This window comes from Helianthus annuus, chromosome 11, assembly GCF_002127325.2.
Source record: "Helianthus annuus cultivar XRQ/B chromosome 11, HanXRQr2.0-SUNRISE, whole genome shotgun sequence".
Taxonomy (NCBI): domain Eukaryota; kingdom Viridiplantae; phylum Streptophyta; class Magnoliopsida; order Asterales; family Asteraceae; genus Helianthus; species Helianthus annuus.
In genome coordinates, this window is record NC_035443.2 from 46,638,146 (window position 1) to 46,655,862 (window position 17,717).

The 17,717-nt window shown below is 40.2% G+C and overlaps 1 protein-coding gene and 1 long non-coding RNA gene across 2 annotated transcripts; both read right to left on the bottom strand.

Moving 5' to 3' along the window:
• Positions 1 to 11,214: 11,214 nt before the first annotated feature.
• LOC110891987 lies at positions 11,215 to 12,555 on the bottom strand. The gene is made up of 3 exons (XR_002565740.1): positions 12,456 to 12,555; positions 11,741 to 11,794; positions 11,215 to 11,442 (listed from the first exon to the last, which is right to left on the bottom strand). It is a non-coding gene; the product is annotated as an uncharacterized LOC110891987 (long non-coding RNA).
• A 3,063-nt stretch (positions 12,556 to 15,618) lies between these two features.
• LOC110888196 lies at positions 15,619 to 16,927 on the bottom strand. The gene is made up of 2 exons (XM_022135736.1): positions 16,435 to 16,927; positions 15,619 to 16,328 (listed from the first exon to the last, which is right to left on the bottom strand). Exons 1-2 carry the CDS (start codon positions 16,925 to 16,927, stop codon positions 15,619 to 15,621), a joined length of 1,203 nt encoding a protein of 400 aa, XP_021991428.1.
• Positions 16,928 to 17,717: the final 790 nt, after the last annotated feature.

Sequence of the window (17,717 nt, forward strand, 5' to 3'; positions counted from 1 at the left end):
CCTGGGAGCAGCAACTAGACGCCGCAATGTATTCCGCTTCACATGTAGATGTAGCCACACATGTCTGCTTCTTGCATTGCCAAGTGACTAGGCGATTGCCTAAGAACTGACATCCTGCTGTAGTTGATTTGCCATCTTTCTTGCAGCCGCCGAAATCAGAATCACTGTAAGCCTTGAGATCGAAGTTATCATCCTTAGGGTACCATAACCCGGTGTCAGGGCAACCCTTCAGATAACGAAAAATCCTTTTGACAGCAGCATAGTGCGAGACCTTCGGATTCGCTTGGTACCTAGCGAGAAGACAAGTTGGATATATAATGTCGGGTCTTGATGCGGTGAGATACATTAAGGATCCAATCATAGCACGATAAAGTGAAGAGTCTACAGCATCCCCTTCTTCATCCGGAGTAATCCCGTGATTCTGCGGAAGAGGAGTAGAAATTGGCTTCGAATCGGACATCTGGAACCGGCTCAAGATGTCTCCGACGTACTTGGTTTGATGGATAAAAATTCCAGATTCGGACTGATTAACTTGCAAACCCAAGAAGAACGTCATTTCACCCATCGCACTCATCTCGAATCGATCTTGCATCACCTTTTCAAATTCCTTGCACAGCTTATCATCGGTAGAACCAAAGATAATGTCATCGACATACACTTGTACCAACAGAAGATCTTCACCTTTTTCCTTGATGAAGAGGGTACAATCGATCAAACCCCGTCTAAACCCATTGCTCAGCAGGTAGGTAGACAGTGTTTCATACCAGGCCCGAGGTGCTTGATGAAGACCATATAATGCCTTGTTAAGTAGTAAAACCCTGTCAGGATGTAATGGATCTTCAAACCCCGGTGGTTGCTCGACATATACTTCCTCTTCGACTACTCCGTGTAGAAAAGCACTTTTAACATCCATCTGGTACACCTTGAATTTCTTAAAGGATGCGTAGGCTAGAAAGATTCTAATAGCCTCCAGCCGAGCAACAGGTGCATACACTTCATTGTAGTCAATACCTTCAATCTGACTGAAGCCTTGAACAACTAACCTTGCTTTGTTTCGGACAACAATCCCACGGTCGTCCTTTTTGCACTTAAACACCCAGCGAGTTCCGATCTTCTTGTAGTTGTCGGGCCTATCAACCAATTTCCATACGCCCAACTTCTCAAACTGGAGTTCTTCTTGCATGGCTTCCACCCAGGAATCATCTTTCAATGCCTCCTTCCAAGATCTAGGCTCTTCTTGGCTAACATAGCAGGCGAAAGACCAATCATTTTGTTGTCCCGGTTCTCGTATCTCAGCATACAAGCCAACATTTTCGTTATTTCTGATTTGATTCCTTGTCCTTACACCACTGAGAACATCACCTATAATATTCTGCTGAGGATGAATGTTATGAATTCGGGTTTCAGAAACTGGAGGAACTTCAACATTTGACCTCAAGTTATTGATATTTAAATTCCCGATATCATTCTGAAGCTGTTGAGTTGTAGAAGATGATGCATTTTCTTCTTGGATAATTGGCGCAGACACTGGATCCGTTGCTTCTGAAGTACCTTGAACCGGACGCAGTGCTTCACCATCATTTGCATCAACATACTCCTCATCTTCTGATGACAAATTGTAATCGACAGCATCATTAAGCACCTCATTTGAAACGAGATTGTTGACAGAAGAAGATGCTTGTGAGTCAACAATGATTGGACGAGCTAACTGTGAGCCAGTCGCATTCTCGCTTTCAGACAACATTTGAGCAATTGCATTGTCATCATCAAATGTCGGCAGATTAAATGAGTCGAAAAGACCATCATAATCGAACATCCATGGGTCTCCAGAAGGCTTCGGAGGATTAGAATATCTTTGAACTCTTACTTCACCCCATTCTTCAATCCTTTTGGTAGTCAGGTTCCATACTCGCAGATTAGGAGTAGCATACCCAAGGAAGTAACCTTCGATAGCTTTGGCACCAAACTTCCCGTCAGGATCAATCATGGTACATGGTGCACCAAAAGGTTCTAGATATTCCAAGTCAGGAGTCTTCTTGTGTAGGAGTTCGCAGCACGTTTTGCCATGTCTTTTCACTGTGAGAACCCTGTTTAACGTGTAGCAGGCCGAGGCAACAGCTTCAGTCCAGAATCGAACTGGAAGCTGAGACTCAACCAACATGGTTCTTGCAGTCTCAATTAAGGTTCTGTTCTTTCTTTCAGCGACTCCATTTTGTTGTGGTGTATACCGAGAGCTGTATTCATGAAGGATTCCTTTTGCAGTGCAAAATTCATCCATAACCCTGTTTTTGAACTCGGTTCCATTGTCGCTTCGAATTCGCCTCACCTTTAGATTATAAAGATTTTCCAACAAGGTGATCAAATTCTTTAGAATTTCTGGAGTCTCACTCTTGTGAACCATGAAGTCAACCCATGAAAATCTTGAATAGTCATCAGTAACTACCAAGCAGAAAACTTCCCCGTGCACACTCTTGTGTTTGACTGGGCCGAAAAGGTCCATATGCAGACGTTCGAGTGGCATGTTGACAGTGTTAACCTTTTTCAATGGATGTGATTTCTTGATCTGCTTCCCTTTCTGACACGGCACACAGACATCTTGAAGTTGAAAGTTCTTCACATTGACACCTCTCACCAAATTGTTTTTGACAAGGTGATTCATTTTTCTGAGGTGAATATGACCCATCCGTCTGTGCCAAGAGATCGTCTCCTTTTCAGTGGCTTTTGAAATAAAGCAAGTAACTTGTTTGGACTGAGTTATTGCTTGGCTCATATCAAGGACATACAAATCATTAACTCTTGGTGCTGATAAGAGAATCCATTCTGTGGGAATCTTGAATCCTGGCTTCAGCACATAACAACCGACATCATCAAAATGCACGGTGAACTTCTTGTCGCAGATTTGAGAAACACTCAGGAGATTGTGATCCAACTGTTGCACATAATTGATTTTGTCGAAACTCACAATTCCATTTGAGATCATTCCCTCACCGGTGATATACCCTCCTTTGTCTCCAGCAAACGCAACATATCCTCCTCTTATACTTCGCACATCGAGAAGAAGACGATAGTCGCCCGTCATGTGCCTGGAAGCCCCACTATCAACAATCCAAAGACTATTAATAGTTCCTCCTGGAGCCGCCTACACATGCAACTAAAATATCAGTTTGAGAGGGGGACCCAAGCCTTTGTGGACTTGGGTCGTCCTTGATCATCAAGGAAAGTGATTTCAATCACTTGATGATTAGGAAATAGAACCTCAGGTGCTCCCCCTGACTGAATTACCTGTTTTTGTTTCCAAGCTTGTTGTCCCTTACCAGTATTTGAATTAATTGTTTTTGCATTTACTGGTTTTACAGTTGTGGATTTAGCTTGTACAGATTTTTCTTCTTTGACCTCTGATTTTAAGGCCTTCTCAATTACCTTTTGGTTCTTTTGTTTTAACTTCTTTTCCCTTTCTTTCAAGACACGTGGGTCTTGTTTCGGGGAAACAGGTCGTTTTTGGTAATTGGTTTCTTGGGGAGCACTCGTTTTTCCTTTCAACTTTTGCAGGTATGGGCAGTATCTTACAATGTGCCCAACTGTGCCACATTCAAAACACATTCTCCGCTCTACAAACCTCGGAGAAACATGTTGATGACCAGACGGAGAACCAGACATTGAACTTTGTGATCTAGATGTGCTTGGACCTAAGTCACATCCATTGGTGTGTTGGGTATAATTGTTCTGATCATTTCGTTTTAAAATTCTAACTTGTTTTACAAAATCAATGTTAGATTTATTTTGAAATGTTTCAAGTTTGTTCGTACCCTTGGATCCAACAAAGTTCACTTTCTGTTCTCTTTTCTTAACAGGAGCTCTTTTGTTTTGCACCTTTTGCTGTTGAACCTTAGGTTGCTCAACCTTAGATTGTTGAATTTTAGGTTGTGCAGCCTTAGGTTGAGTAGCCTTAGACTGTTCAGCTTTAGGTTGTTGAACCTTTGGTTGTTCAGTCTTAGGCTGCTGAACTTTAGGTGCTTGAACATTCTTGTTCTGAGCCTTCTTTCCCTGTACCTTACCCTTTCCGGAGTTGACTTGTTGTTTTCGCTCAATTGGTAGTTTTTGGTTTCCGTATTGTTTTCTAATTTGTTCACACGGAATTGGATCACATTGAGTGACTGTTACTTTTCCACCTTTGTTCCCCAAAAACTTATCAGTGCATCCTTCAAAAATTTGCTCAATTAAATCTTGATTTACATTTTTAATTGGAAAATCTTTGTTAGAATAAATTTTGCTATCTCCTTTGAGCGTATACAACAAGTTATTCCCTTCAGAGCTAACTACAAGGGATTCCATTGTTTTTGACATTTCAGTCTTACTCGGTTTCACTGGTGGATCACACAGAATGTGATTCTCGATAGGAATATCTGTTGTAACCGAGTCAGACTATTGTTTCACAATTTCTTCAGATTCATCGTCCGAAGAATCAGCATCCTCAATAATGGGAGGACTCTGTTCCTTAACACACGATGTATCTGTCACGTTCTCAGATTCTGATTGACCTGAGGATGATGTACCAGTTGTGAACCCGAGGCCTGCTGCAAAGTCATCTAGACCGAGTGGCACAGTAGGTTCAAAACGGGGCATATCCTCGTCATTAGGCAATTTGGAATAATTGTGATTCATTGGGGGAGGGCATGATTTGTAACCAATACATTTTGCATCCCCCTTTTTCTTTTGGACATCAATAATGTGATCCAAAACATAGCGGGAATTGGAATAGCTTTCCAATTTCTGCTTGATTGTTTCACATTCGCATCGAGCTGTCGCTAACTCTACCATTTGTTTTTCAATTGTGTCAATTAGATTATTGTTAGCATGTTGTTTTCTCAAAACAGCCTTTTGTAGTTCAGAAACATCATGTTTTAATGACACAATTGTTGCTTTACACTCCTTTTCATTTCTGGTTAAAAACAAGTTAGCTTCAGTTGCTTTAGAAAGATCAACAATCAATTCTTGATTGTGTTTGTGTGTGATTTCAAACAGACTTTCCTTTTCTGCATATTCTAAACATTTAGCACATTCAACAGAAGCAGAATTAGAGTCAGAGTTAGTATCACATACCTGAGAGGTTTGACCTTCTACATGAGCCATAAAGCCTGTATGAAAAGAAAAAGATCCGTCTTCAGAGAAAAATTGAGAAAGCTTCTCGGAAGTTCCAGCAGATTTCTGGCAAAGAATAGATCTCCTCTTGCATAATGCTTCAGCGTCAGCCAAGAGCTCATCAACCTCCAAATCTAAAGCATCACTTGATAAATCACCAGCATCAAGTGATTCCCCATCCATGCTCCCACTATAACCCGAACTATCTTCATCTTCTGAAGATTCACCAGCAGACACGGGTTCTACAACTTTCTCAACAACTTTAGCATAACATGCTGTTCCACCATTTCCTCCTTCACCAAGCTGAAGATTCCAGTTGCAAATCTCATCAGCTTGAACCACTAACCCTCTGTGGGGATTAGTGTTTGTGGATCCAGATGTATTTCCTCCCACGGGAACTATTTGTCTGTCAAAATTGTTGTTCTGTTGTTGTAGAGGCTGTCTTTGATTCCTGAAAGGATTCTGATTGCCTTGCTTAGATGGCTTCTGACATTCCCGCTTGAAATGACCCTTTTCACCATAGTTGAAGCAGGTGACAGCATTCTTATCAAAACCATACTTGGTGTTGTTGTTGCTTTCTAAGTTGGTTCTCCCCGTCCTTTCCATGAACTCTTTTGCTCTTCGAATAGCACTAGCAAGAGCCCATTTGATATCCATCATCTCAAACTCTTCTTTATCCACTTGCTGATAATCTTCATTGGTTAGATTGATATTCCCAATCTGACCTGCAACTAATCCACAATAAGCACTAACCAAGGTATTCAACATCTCCATATGCTCCTTGGCTATTTCAACAGTGACTTTGGAAAAGTTGGAAGTGTCTAATCTGACTGTGTTCGGATTGGAAGTGGCTTGAAAGTTTGAAGAGTTTCCATAAAACCCTTGCTGTTGCGGTTGTTGCTGCTGAGCTCTGCTTGGGTCTAAGAAAGGCGGTGGTGTGAATTGCTGAGCTGTCTGTTGTTGTTGTTGTTGTTGAGAAGAAGAATCTGGTCTTGAATACATCATCGTGTATGCTGAAGGATCAAACTGATTTGTTGTGGAAGGTCCTGTGTTTGAGATGAAAGCTGTTTGAAGCTTAGCATGCTGAGAGGCTGGCTTTTCTCCACTAATACCACCTGCAATCCCAAAATACATCTCTGGATTCTGAGGAGTTAGTGTTCTTTTTGCCTTTAGCTTTTCTTCAACATCTTTGTTCTCCAATTTCTGAATTAGCTCATAAACGGTGATTGTGTCCAGAACACCGTTTTCTTTGAGAATCTCAAGATAACCGCTCCATTTTGCTGGAAACCATCAGCAAATCTCTTCACCATTTCTTGTGGAGTGGCAGTGACTCTGAAGGCAAACATTTCACTCAACAGATGATGGAATCTTGTAGATAATTCTGCCAAACCCTCGTTCTCCATACACGTGAAACCTTCAAACTCTTTCTTCAGCAGCTCTTGCTTGATCTTCCTCGATTGAGCGTTTCCTTCACACCATAACGTGAGCATATCCCACAAGCTTTTAGTAGTTGTACAGTAAACGAACTGGTGATATATGTCTCTGTGAAGAGCTTGCGTGAGAATCATGAATGCTTTCTTTTCCAACTCAAATTTCTTCTTATCATCATCAGACATTGTGCTGTAAGTTTCTGGATTCGATCCTGCAACTTCCAACTCATTTTCAAATGGAGTGAAGAAACACATCCATAGATCTTGACCTTGCCCCTGAACATAAGTTCTCAGCCTTTCTTTCCACCATCCCCAATCATTGATGTGATTTAGCTTTGGCGGTTTTGTGCTTGTACCAGTTTCACTGTCGTTCTGCATCATTGCTTGAATGCTGCTGCTTTGATTTGTGACCAATGCCCATTGATTTGCAGTTATCATTGCAGCTTGAGGTGGGGCAATAGCCTGCATCCATGCAGTTTTGTTGAACTCTGGCGCAGATTGCGTGGCTGATGATTGCGTAGCTGATGATTGTGGAGTCAAAATTGTTGTAGTCCACGCGGATGGATCCCACTGACCGTTTGTTCCCATTTTATAAAAATTAATATATTAAGTGAAAATTGATTTAAAATTTGAAAAATTAATTTTCACAAATTATGTTAAAATGTTGAAGAGAAACAAACAGCCGAAAGATCAAGGATCGAAAGACCTGAAAAACACAACTGAAAAACACAACTGTTAATCTTAAACAAATAAGGATCGAAGGATAAACACTTGTTCGAAAGATAGACACTTGTTCGAAGGAAAGACACTTGTTCGAAGGATCAACAGTGTTCGAAAGATCACTGTTGAATTTCGAACAATGACTTCGAAAGATTCTCCAAGACGAAGGATCCTTATCTTTCAAAATGTAACAGTAGCTCGAACTATATATCTTTCGAAAAGATTCCTTGGCTCGAAAGATAACTCACTGACTTCGAAAGATGTTCGAAAGATGGGTATCTGTCGAACCTCTTTGATCGAAAGATGATCTTTCGACTTCGAAAGATATCTTTCGATGAGCTCTGACACACTGACACAAAGTTGACAGGTTGGTGAGAAAGGTGATGGGTTGGTGCACAACTTTCGGCAGAAGGGGTGTTCTGACCTCAACTTTTCACCAACTCAGATTTGACCTTTTGAAAAATTGCCCAAAAAGGAAGGCTTCTTATCCAGAAACCAGTACCGGAGTTAGCCGGAATCTTGGCCGGAAATAACCAAACTCTTTTAGAACAAGATTTCAAGTTACCCAAACCTTCCCTTAACACACCCGGTTAGTTTAGAACACGTTTTTAAGGCTAAAAATGCAAGAAACACACTAAAAACGGGTGCTAAACCAAGTGAGTTTTGTCCAAACACTTCCAAAGTCTTGTACAAACCCGGTTTTTAACAAGGAAAAGAGCCACGGCTCTGATACCACTTGTAGGTCCCTCGGAGGTTGAGGTTAAACCTTATCCTTGTTATGTTTAACACTCTAGCAAGTGCGGAATCCAAGCTAGAATGCAAACCGATAGTTTAGATGAAAGCACAAGTTACAAAGAGAAAGAGTAGACACGCAATATATCAAAGTTTTCTCTTGTATTTCAGTGGACACGGTTACAGCCCTTGACCAAACTGAAATGCTCTCTACAAGACCTTGGTTCACTCACATGCACTATCAACAACACTTGAAAGACCTCTGTGAACTGAACCCATACATGGGTATATATACCCGAAACAGACTACATGCTCGAAGGATATGATAATCTGGTCGAAGGATCATCTATCGACCAGAATATCTTCTGAAGGATTCCGAAGGATCCATACATACCTCGAAGGATGATATATCCTTCGAGGTCCATATGTATCCATCGAAGGCTATCTTTCGAGGTCATCGAAGGATACAAAACATCATTCGATGACATCCTTCGAAGCACACATAACTTACCACTAAGTGTTGACTGTTTGGCCAAGTCAAACCAGGAGGATGGTTGACTTGGTCAAACATACAGTCAAACACATATACACACCAAACACAAGACGTAAACAAGACTAACAAAAGACATCGTTTTATACATTACAAAATACAGACAAAGTACAGACACAAGTGCACCAACAACATTATATGTTTTTACTACATTTAAATCATTGTATAGATGCATACATTATGTCCTTAAACCTCACTTTGGGACATTTTTTGGTTTATAACTTATATACTTTAAGACACAGTTTTGTTTGTATACGGGTTAGAATTAATTTAATTAATGCATACATACACATGAGTCCTGTCGAGATTAATCAATTAAACCTATTAACCTGACACAGTTGAGTTAACACCTAAGTTATTTATACCACAAATGTTGCTTCTTGTGTTATATATGAAGAGATAGGATCAAATAGGAAGTATGATTTGGGTAGGAAGGGTAGGAAGCAATAATATGACATGTGACAAAGTTTAAAAAATATAAGGGGGGGCATTTTAGTCAAAACCAACCATCTTAAAAAAAACAGCATCTGCAATTCATTTCTCTTTCCTGTATACCCAATCCACCATTTTCAAAACCACAAACTACCACATCACAACCAACACCAACACCACCACCACCACCTACGATTGCCACCATCCTGCCGGAAACCATATCTGAAACCACCACCTTCAACCACCTGTTGCGTTTTTCAGATCTGAAACCACTATTCCACCATCTAGCGCCACCGCTCCACCGCCACCGCAACCAGTTTCTCAATGGTGTGTTGGAGTTCTTTCTTCGTCCACCGTCGTTAATCAGAGTTCTTTTGTAAGTTGTGTTTTTTTTCGTTGCGTTTTAGGTTATCAAACCTCCATTGTGTTTTCACCTCATTATGTTTTAGTTAGAATTCTTTTTTTCATTTTGTTCTTCTGGGTGTTAAAACAGAAGCATGCCCATGTTAAAAATAGAAACATGACCATGTGAAACCCGTTGCGTTTTAGACATGGAGTGTACATTTTAGAACCTGGAGTGCAAAGAACATGATCATGCCAAGACAGAACCATGATCATGTTGGAACAAAGGCATGACCATGTTAAAATATAAATATATCCATGTTAAAACTCCAATGCGTTTAGAACCTATGGTGCAAATTCTTGATTTTGTGTTTCATTGTGTTTTAGAACTAGAGTGTAAAAGAACATCAAAGAACATGATCATGTTAAAATAGAAGCATGATCATGTTGGAACAAAGACATGACCATGTTAAAATATAAACATGACCATGTTAAAACTCTATTTCGTTTTAGAACCTGGAGTGAAATAACAGATAATGCTAAAAAAGAAGCATGATCATGTTGGAACAGAGGCATGACCATGTTAAAACAAAGGCATAGCCATGTTAAAACAGAAACATGACCATGTGAAACTGTAACACCCCGTGTTTCGAAAGTCAAAGTCAAAGTCAAGATTGAGGTCAAAGGGAGACAAGATTGCTAATTGTGATCTGTCACTCCTTGCTCAATTCCTGTTTTGACATCTTTGACTCGTACATAGTCTAATTGTATTGTAACGTTAGTTATATTATGTGGAGTACTTGTTAATAATCGATGTTTATCGCATGTTTTATCGCTTTATCGCAATCGCACTCGCAACCTGAATTATGCGTTCTGGATATTGTTTTACATGTGTGTGCCTTTATGTGTTACTTGTGCATGTTTATTTATGTTTATGTTGTGGTGATTAATCGAAACGTAATCGCAACTCAATCACAATCGAATCGCAGACGCTAAAGGCAAGTTAATTATGATGATTGTATGTTAGATATAGTAGTTGGGATTAAAAGTAATTTAAAAAGGAAACTCTATCGCATCGCATCGCAACGCTCAACACGCGAATCGAAACAGCAAAACTCGTCGCGCCGAACACTTGAATCGAGTGGCCAACCGATCGAGTTGCCACCCGATCGGGCTGCCACCCGATCGACCAGCCACTTTCCCCACTTTCCTTTTTGGGAAACCCTATAAATACCCCTCATATGTCACATCACTTGATGTGACAGCTCTCACTCGACTCAACTCGCTCCAACCCACTTTTCTTCCGATTTCTCGCGATTCTTGTAATTTTTCAACATAAATCTTGTAATTTCTTGATCCACACGCACTCCTACACCTTTCTATCTTTTGAATCTTAACTTTTAATCGTGAAATCACTAGATTTGAGGTGTTCTAGAATGATGTCATCATGGAGTTCTTATGAACTTCATGTTTTGGCTTCAATCCACCAAGAACAACTTAGATCTGGACGATTTCCACATAAATAAACAAAGATCTTGCATAGATCTGAACATATTCATGGTGAAAAGGATTGAAAGATGGTTATTAAGCTTTCTTTCAACTCTTTTACACTCGATGCAATCAAAACCGATAGATTCGGAGCTTGTTCTGACCTCCTACTCATTCTTAGTAGTGTGTTAGTTCCAGATCTGAATTCTATCCAAGAGACTACAGTGTAACGGCCCTAAATTATTTTCCATTTAATTTTTAAATATTGACATACTATATATAACGAAATTTGGGCATGACCCGTTCGCAAAACGAGCGATCCCCTGTTTTTCACAATTGAAACATCATTCAAAAATACGCTACGTTTCAAAAGACACGAAATACACATCAAAACAAACCTTGTTTCACCTACGAAACCATTAAGTTTAAGTACTTACATACTACTTAGTTTTCAAAAGACAAACATAATAAAAAGCTAGGATTAACTACTTGACATGGACAAAAGTGACAAAGTATTAAACATTGTCTTCTTTACAAAAGTGCGGAACGCATGACGGGCTTGAGGTGTGTTCGGACCGGGCGAAGCTTGTCATTAAACTTGAGATTTACCTACACGACCACAACATTGAAAACTCATTTTTCTTTCTTTAAAACTCAAGAATCCAACTCACGGACTTGTAACCAATATGACATCCGCAACTTGCACTTTACTACATACTTTCATTCTTGCATGGTAGTGTGTTCCAAACGGAACTCCATGCCATTCCTTCTAATCTTACAATATCATCATTCGACCCGTTCATAAAAGGGTCTATACATATACCTTTTCCATACTTGATTCACATTGACACATTTAATGATAAACACATAAATATAGTAAAAACTATGAATTGTACAAGTAGCGTACCTCGATCTTGGTTCCCTTGTTGCTTCACTTGACTTGAGCCCTCTTCCTTAACACCTATACATAACCATTCATACTTTTAATTTATGTCTCATACCCGTTTGCTCACACCAATGGATAATACTTCATAAAATTTACACTTGCTTCATAAGCACATTCAATTCACATGAAGTTTATAACTAACAAAGCTAACATCTTTATTAAGGCATTTCATCAAACACTTGGTGTGCGTATCATTAACAAAGCATAAGGTACAAGTGTTTAAAGCATAAGCACATTCAATTCACATGAAGTTTATAACTAACAAAGCTAACATCTTTATTAAGGCATTTCATCAAACACTTGGTGTGCGTATCATTAACAAAGCATAAGGTACAAGTGTTCAAAGCATGATCCTACTTATTCACTTTCTAGTCTAACAAGAACCAACCAAGTTCATATCTTTCTTTCATCCTACCTTATCTCATCTAATTTCTCTATATCAATTCAAGGTCATGTATCAATTTTCATCTAATGACACACATGCAAGGCATTGTGTTTATGATTCCTTCACAACAATTGGGTAATACACTTAAATCATTCAAACAAATCTGAAATCAATAATAATTTCGACCACTATGAAACCCTAATTCTCAATTACATGAGATATCCACATAATTTCATGATTGGGTTAAAACCCACTTTCTACAAATCATTCAAATCAGAAATTCCTACTTACCAAGGGTTGAACAAGCTTAGATTACTCGATTTAGGGTTCATGCATCCATTAGAACTCTTAATTTCCTTCTGATTTTTGAGAATTTGTGAAGTTAGGGTTTGTCTCCTTGGCCGTCTTGCTCTGATCGATCCACACAAACACACCAGAGTGTGTGTTTGTGTTTTTCTTTTATTTATTTGTTTTAATTAAACTTCCATCCTTTTTAACAAGTTTAGTCCCTCTAGTTACTTAGATTGTTTATTTGTCATATAGCCTTCCTTCTAATCAAGTTACTAACATATACACTTAACTAGGTTAAATATAACATGACTAGACATTTTAGGTGACATAAATAAATTGCATATTTTGGGGTGTTACAAGTCTACCCCCCTTAAAACAGGTTTCGTCCCCGAAACCTTAATACGTACCAAATAATGTCGGGTAGTGCTCCCTCATTTCGTCTTCCAACTCCCATGTAAGATCCGATCCTTTCCGATGTTGCCATTGCACCAAAACTTGCTTTATAGTTTTGTTCCGAAGGTGCGTCACTTTGGAATCCTTGATAGCTATCGGTCTTTCAACGTAATTCAATCTTTCATCCAATTCAATATCGTCGAGGGGAACGTATGCCGTCTCATCTACTAGGCACTTTCTCAATTGTGACACATGGAATGTGTCATGTATTCCATCTAAAGTTGGCGGTAATTCCAACCAATATGTTAACTTCCCAACCCGGGCCAAAATCTTGAAAGGTCCTATGTAACGGGGACCTAGCTTTCCTCGCTTACGGAAACGGATTATATCTTTCCATGGGGAAACCTTTAATAACACATGATCACCTATCTGAAACTCGATAGGCCGTCTCCTTCGATCTGCGTAGGCCTTTTGTCGATCTTGATCCGCTTTTAAACGGGCTCGCACAAGATCGATCTTTTTGTTAGTTTTAGCTACTACATCATTGGGCGCAATTTCTCTTTGCCCCACTTCTCCCCAACAGATTGGAGTTCTACACTTCCTTCCATACAACATTTCATACGGTGCCATTCGAATGCTGTTATGGTAGCTATTGTTGTATGAAAATTCCACCAATGGCAAGTGGTCATCCCAGCTTCCCCGAAATCTATCACACATGCTCGCAGCATGTCGATGAGTGTTTGAATGGTTCGCTCAGACTGACCATCTGTTTGGGGGTGGTAGGCGGTACTGAAATGTAATTTTGTACCCATACCCTCATGAAAACCTTGCCAATATCGAGATGTGAATCGGGTATCTCGATCCGTCACAATAGATACAGTACTCCGTGTCGAGATATTATCTCGTTAACATAGACCTCCGCCATCCTTTCGGAAGAGAAAGTCTCCCGAATGGGTAAGAAGTGCGCGCTCTTGGTGAGGCGGTCCACGATCACCCATATAGCATCATGACCCTTCCTTGTCTTAGGAAGCTTGGTTACTAGGTCCATCGTCACTTCTTCCCATTTCCATACCGGAATTTCTAACGGTTGCAACTTTCTGTATGGTTTCTGATGTTCTGCCTTTACTTGCAAACACGTCAAACATTTTGCAACATACTTGACGATATCCCGTTTCATACCGGTCCACCAATAACTTTTCTTCAAATCCAAGTACATTTTTGTAGCTCCGGGGTGAACCGAGAATCGGGATTTGTGAGCTTCTTCAAGTAGCACGTCTTTTGCTTCACTAAATCGAGGTATCCATATCTGGCCATACATTGTCTTAATTCCACCGGATCTTTCTTCTAATTTATCCACAAAACCCTTTGTTCTTTCCTTCCTTGAATCCATTTCGCTCAGCGACTTGATTTGGGCTTCCTTAATCATTTCGAGAAATCGAGGCGTAACTACCATCTTCATGGATTTCACTTGAATTAGAGGCGGATAGTCCTTTGGGCTCAGGGCATCGGCCACTACATTTGCCTTGCCCGGATGATAAAGGATCTCACAATCATAATCTTTAAGAAGTTCTAACCACCTTCGTTGCCTCATATTTAAATCTTTTTGCTCGAAAAAGTATTTAAGGCTTTTGTGATCAGAATAAATTGCGTTCTTCGTACCGTATAGATAATGCCTCCATATCTTTAAAGCAAACACTACCGCAGCTAACTCCAAGTCATGGGTTGGGTAATTACTTTCGTGTGATTTCAATTGCCTTGAAGCATAGGCAATGACTCTACCCCTTTGCATCAAAACACATCCCAACCCTTGGTGTGATGCATCAGTAAACACCACCAAGTCTTCCGTTCCTTCCGGTAAGGTTAGTACCGGGGAGCTCGACAGCTTTTCCTTCAAAGTTTGAAACGCCTTTTCTCGATCTATACCCCATGTAAACTTCTCATTCTTCTTGGTTAACTTGGTCAATGGCAGGGCCAATTTAGAAAAGTCTTGAATAAACCTCCTATAATAGCCAAAGCTTCTCACTTCACTTGGGTTCTTTGGAGGTACCCATTTCATAACAGCTTCCACTTTTGACGGATCCACTAAGATACCATCTGCATTAATCACATGACCGAGAAATTGTACTTCTCTAAGCCAGAAAGCACACTTAGAGTATTTCACGTACAATTTCTCCTTACGGAGCACTTCAAGAATTTCGCGCAAATGCCATGCGTGTTCGGCTTCACTTCGGGAATAAACTAAGATATCGTCAATAAAAACTATAACGAATTTGTCTAACATGGCCCAACAAACTCGATTCATAAGGTCCATGAACGCGGCGGGCGCGTTCGTTAACCCAAAGGACATTACTAAGAACTCGTAATGTCCGTATCGCGTTCTAAATGCCGTCTTCGCCACATCCTCATCCCGTACCCTTAACTGATGGTATCCGGATCGTAAATCAATTTTTGAAAACCAACATGCCCCTTGTAACTGGTCGAAGAGATCATCAATTCGGGGCTCAGGGTATCGGTTTTTCACTGTTAGCTTATTCAACTCTCGATATTCGATGCACATGCGCATCAAACCATCTTTCTTTTTCACAAAAAGAACAGGCGCTCCCCAAGGCGATACGCTCGGGCGTATAAAACCTTTGTCGAGTAATTCTTGTATTTGAACCATTAACTCCCGCATTTCGGTTGGGGCCAACCTATAAGGGGCTTTGGCTACAGGTTTGGCATCGGGATACAATTCAATCTTAAATTCCACCTCACGTTCGGGGGGAAGCCCCTACAAATCTTCCGGAAATACATCAAGAAACTCGTTCACAACTTCAACCTCTTCTATCTTGGGGGTATTTTGCTTAGTATCTATCACGTAAGTTAGAAACGCCTTGCTTCCATTTCGCACATACTTGAATGCTTGGACTATAGAACAAAGCTTCGAATTAACATTCCTTTCCCCTTGTATACTCACTCGTTTTCCTTCCGGTGTTAACACATGAATCATCTTTTTCTCACAATGGATTTCAGCATGATGTTTGGCTAGCCAATCCATGCCAACTACAACCTTAAATTCTCCCAATACCATGGGAATAAGGTCAATGGCAAACTTCTCGTCTTCAATGATAATTTCACAATTTCTACAAACTTCGTGCAGCAAATAACTCTTACTATCCGCTATCTCTACTTCTAATGGCACATGCATTCTTTCGATTCTAAAAGAGGGGTGTGACACTAATTCACTTGATACAAACGATCTACTGGCTCCAATATCAAATAACACGTACGTAGGCATCAAGTTCAATAAGAATATACCTAATACAACATTCGGGTGGTCCTTTGCTTCTTCAGTCATGATCTGAAACATCCTCCCCTTAGCTCTTGGGGCTTCCTCCTTTCTTGCTTCCTTATCGGTTTTCTGTTGAAGCTTGGGACGTTCAGCCTTAATATGACCCGGTTGCAAAATAGTTATAGCACGTTCTGAAAGGATTAGGACACCTATAATATGGATGTCCCTCTTGACCACAATTGTAACAGCCCTTCTTCCCTTTCAAGCACTCCCCCGTGTGTAACTTCCCGCACGTTTTGCATTTCGGAATGCTACCCTTCACCTTATCCTTCTTGCTCTGATCTTGAAATTTCTGTTTCTTTGACGGGCTCGAGCTGGAAACATTCTCAGACGCTCTCTTCTCACCTCTTTCTGCCTGTCTTCTTAGTTCAATCTCCCTATCTCGGGCCAAGTTAATGAGTTCATTCAAGGTTTCACATTTAGCGGGAATTATGAACTCCCGATATTCAGCTTTCAACATACCATGATAGCGGTTTATCTTCATTCTTTCCGTTCCCGCTATTTCTTTACAGAATTTCAGCTTATCGAGAAAAGTGTTGGTGATTTCATCAATGGTTTCGTCTTTCTGATGGAGATGTAAGAAATCTTCTTGGATCCTGTCAATGGCAGATTGCGGAAAGTGGTACTTTAGAAAAGGTTCCTTAAACTCTTGCCATGTCAAGACTTGAACTTTGTCTTCCCCAATCTCTTTACTATGAGCATCCCACCAGTCTTTAGCTTGGAGTTGTAACAAACCGGTGGCGAACATCACTTGATCCTCCTTTTCACAATGACTCCTTACGAACACCGCCTCTGTACTTGCAATCCACCTTTTACATGCTATAGGATCAATTTCTCCTTTGAAAGGTAATGGGTTGCACGCCATAAATTCTTTGTAAGTGCAATTGTGAGTTCCTTTCTTTCCTGCATATCTTCAATCATTCCTTTCAACTCGTCCATCTTACTCACCATCATTGTTTCCACCACTTCCAACACATGACTTTCCACTTCTTGGGCTAAATGAGGCATATTTGCCTGCATTGCCTTTCCAATCTCTTCCGAAATCATAGTTTTCAGTTGTTCTTGTTGTGTCGCTTCATCCTCATTCGTATCCGCCATCTACACATAAACATGGTTCTTTATTTCAAGCATTCAATTCATCCTTTCCATCATATAATCATGCTAATAATACATAACTTCCTTTGAAAACTCAACATTCGTACATAAAATCATTCTTTAGAGTCTTATTATAACGTTTACAATACTCCACGTATGATAGAAAACATCAAACAGAACAATACAACTAGAACAGGCTGAAAATGGTCTCCATCGTAAGCTACGGTGGCCACCGTAGCTTACGGTGGCGTCTTTTTCCTTACGCCACGAACCTACTGTCTTACGGTAATAATTCTGTCCCAGGGTCTACCGTAAGCTACGGTAGCCACCGAAGCTTACGGTGACGCCCAGCATACTATGGTGATTTTTCATATTTTTGCAGCCTTTTTTCCGACCCGTTCTAACCCAAACTGATCTGATTCATCCCACACCCTTCCACAACA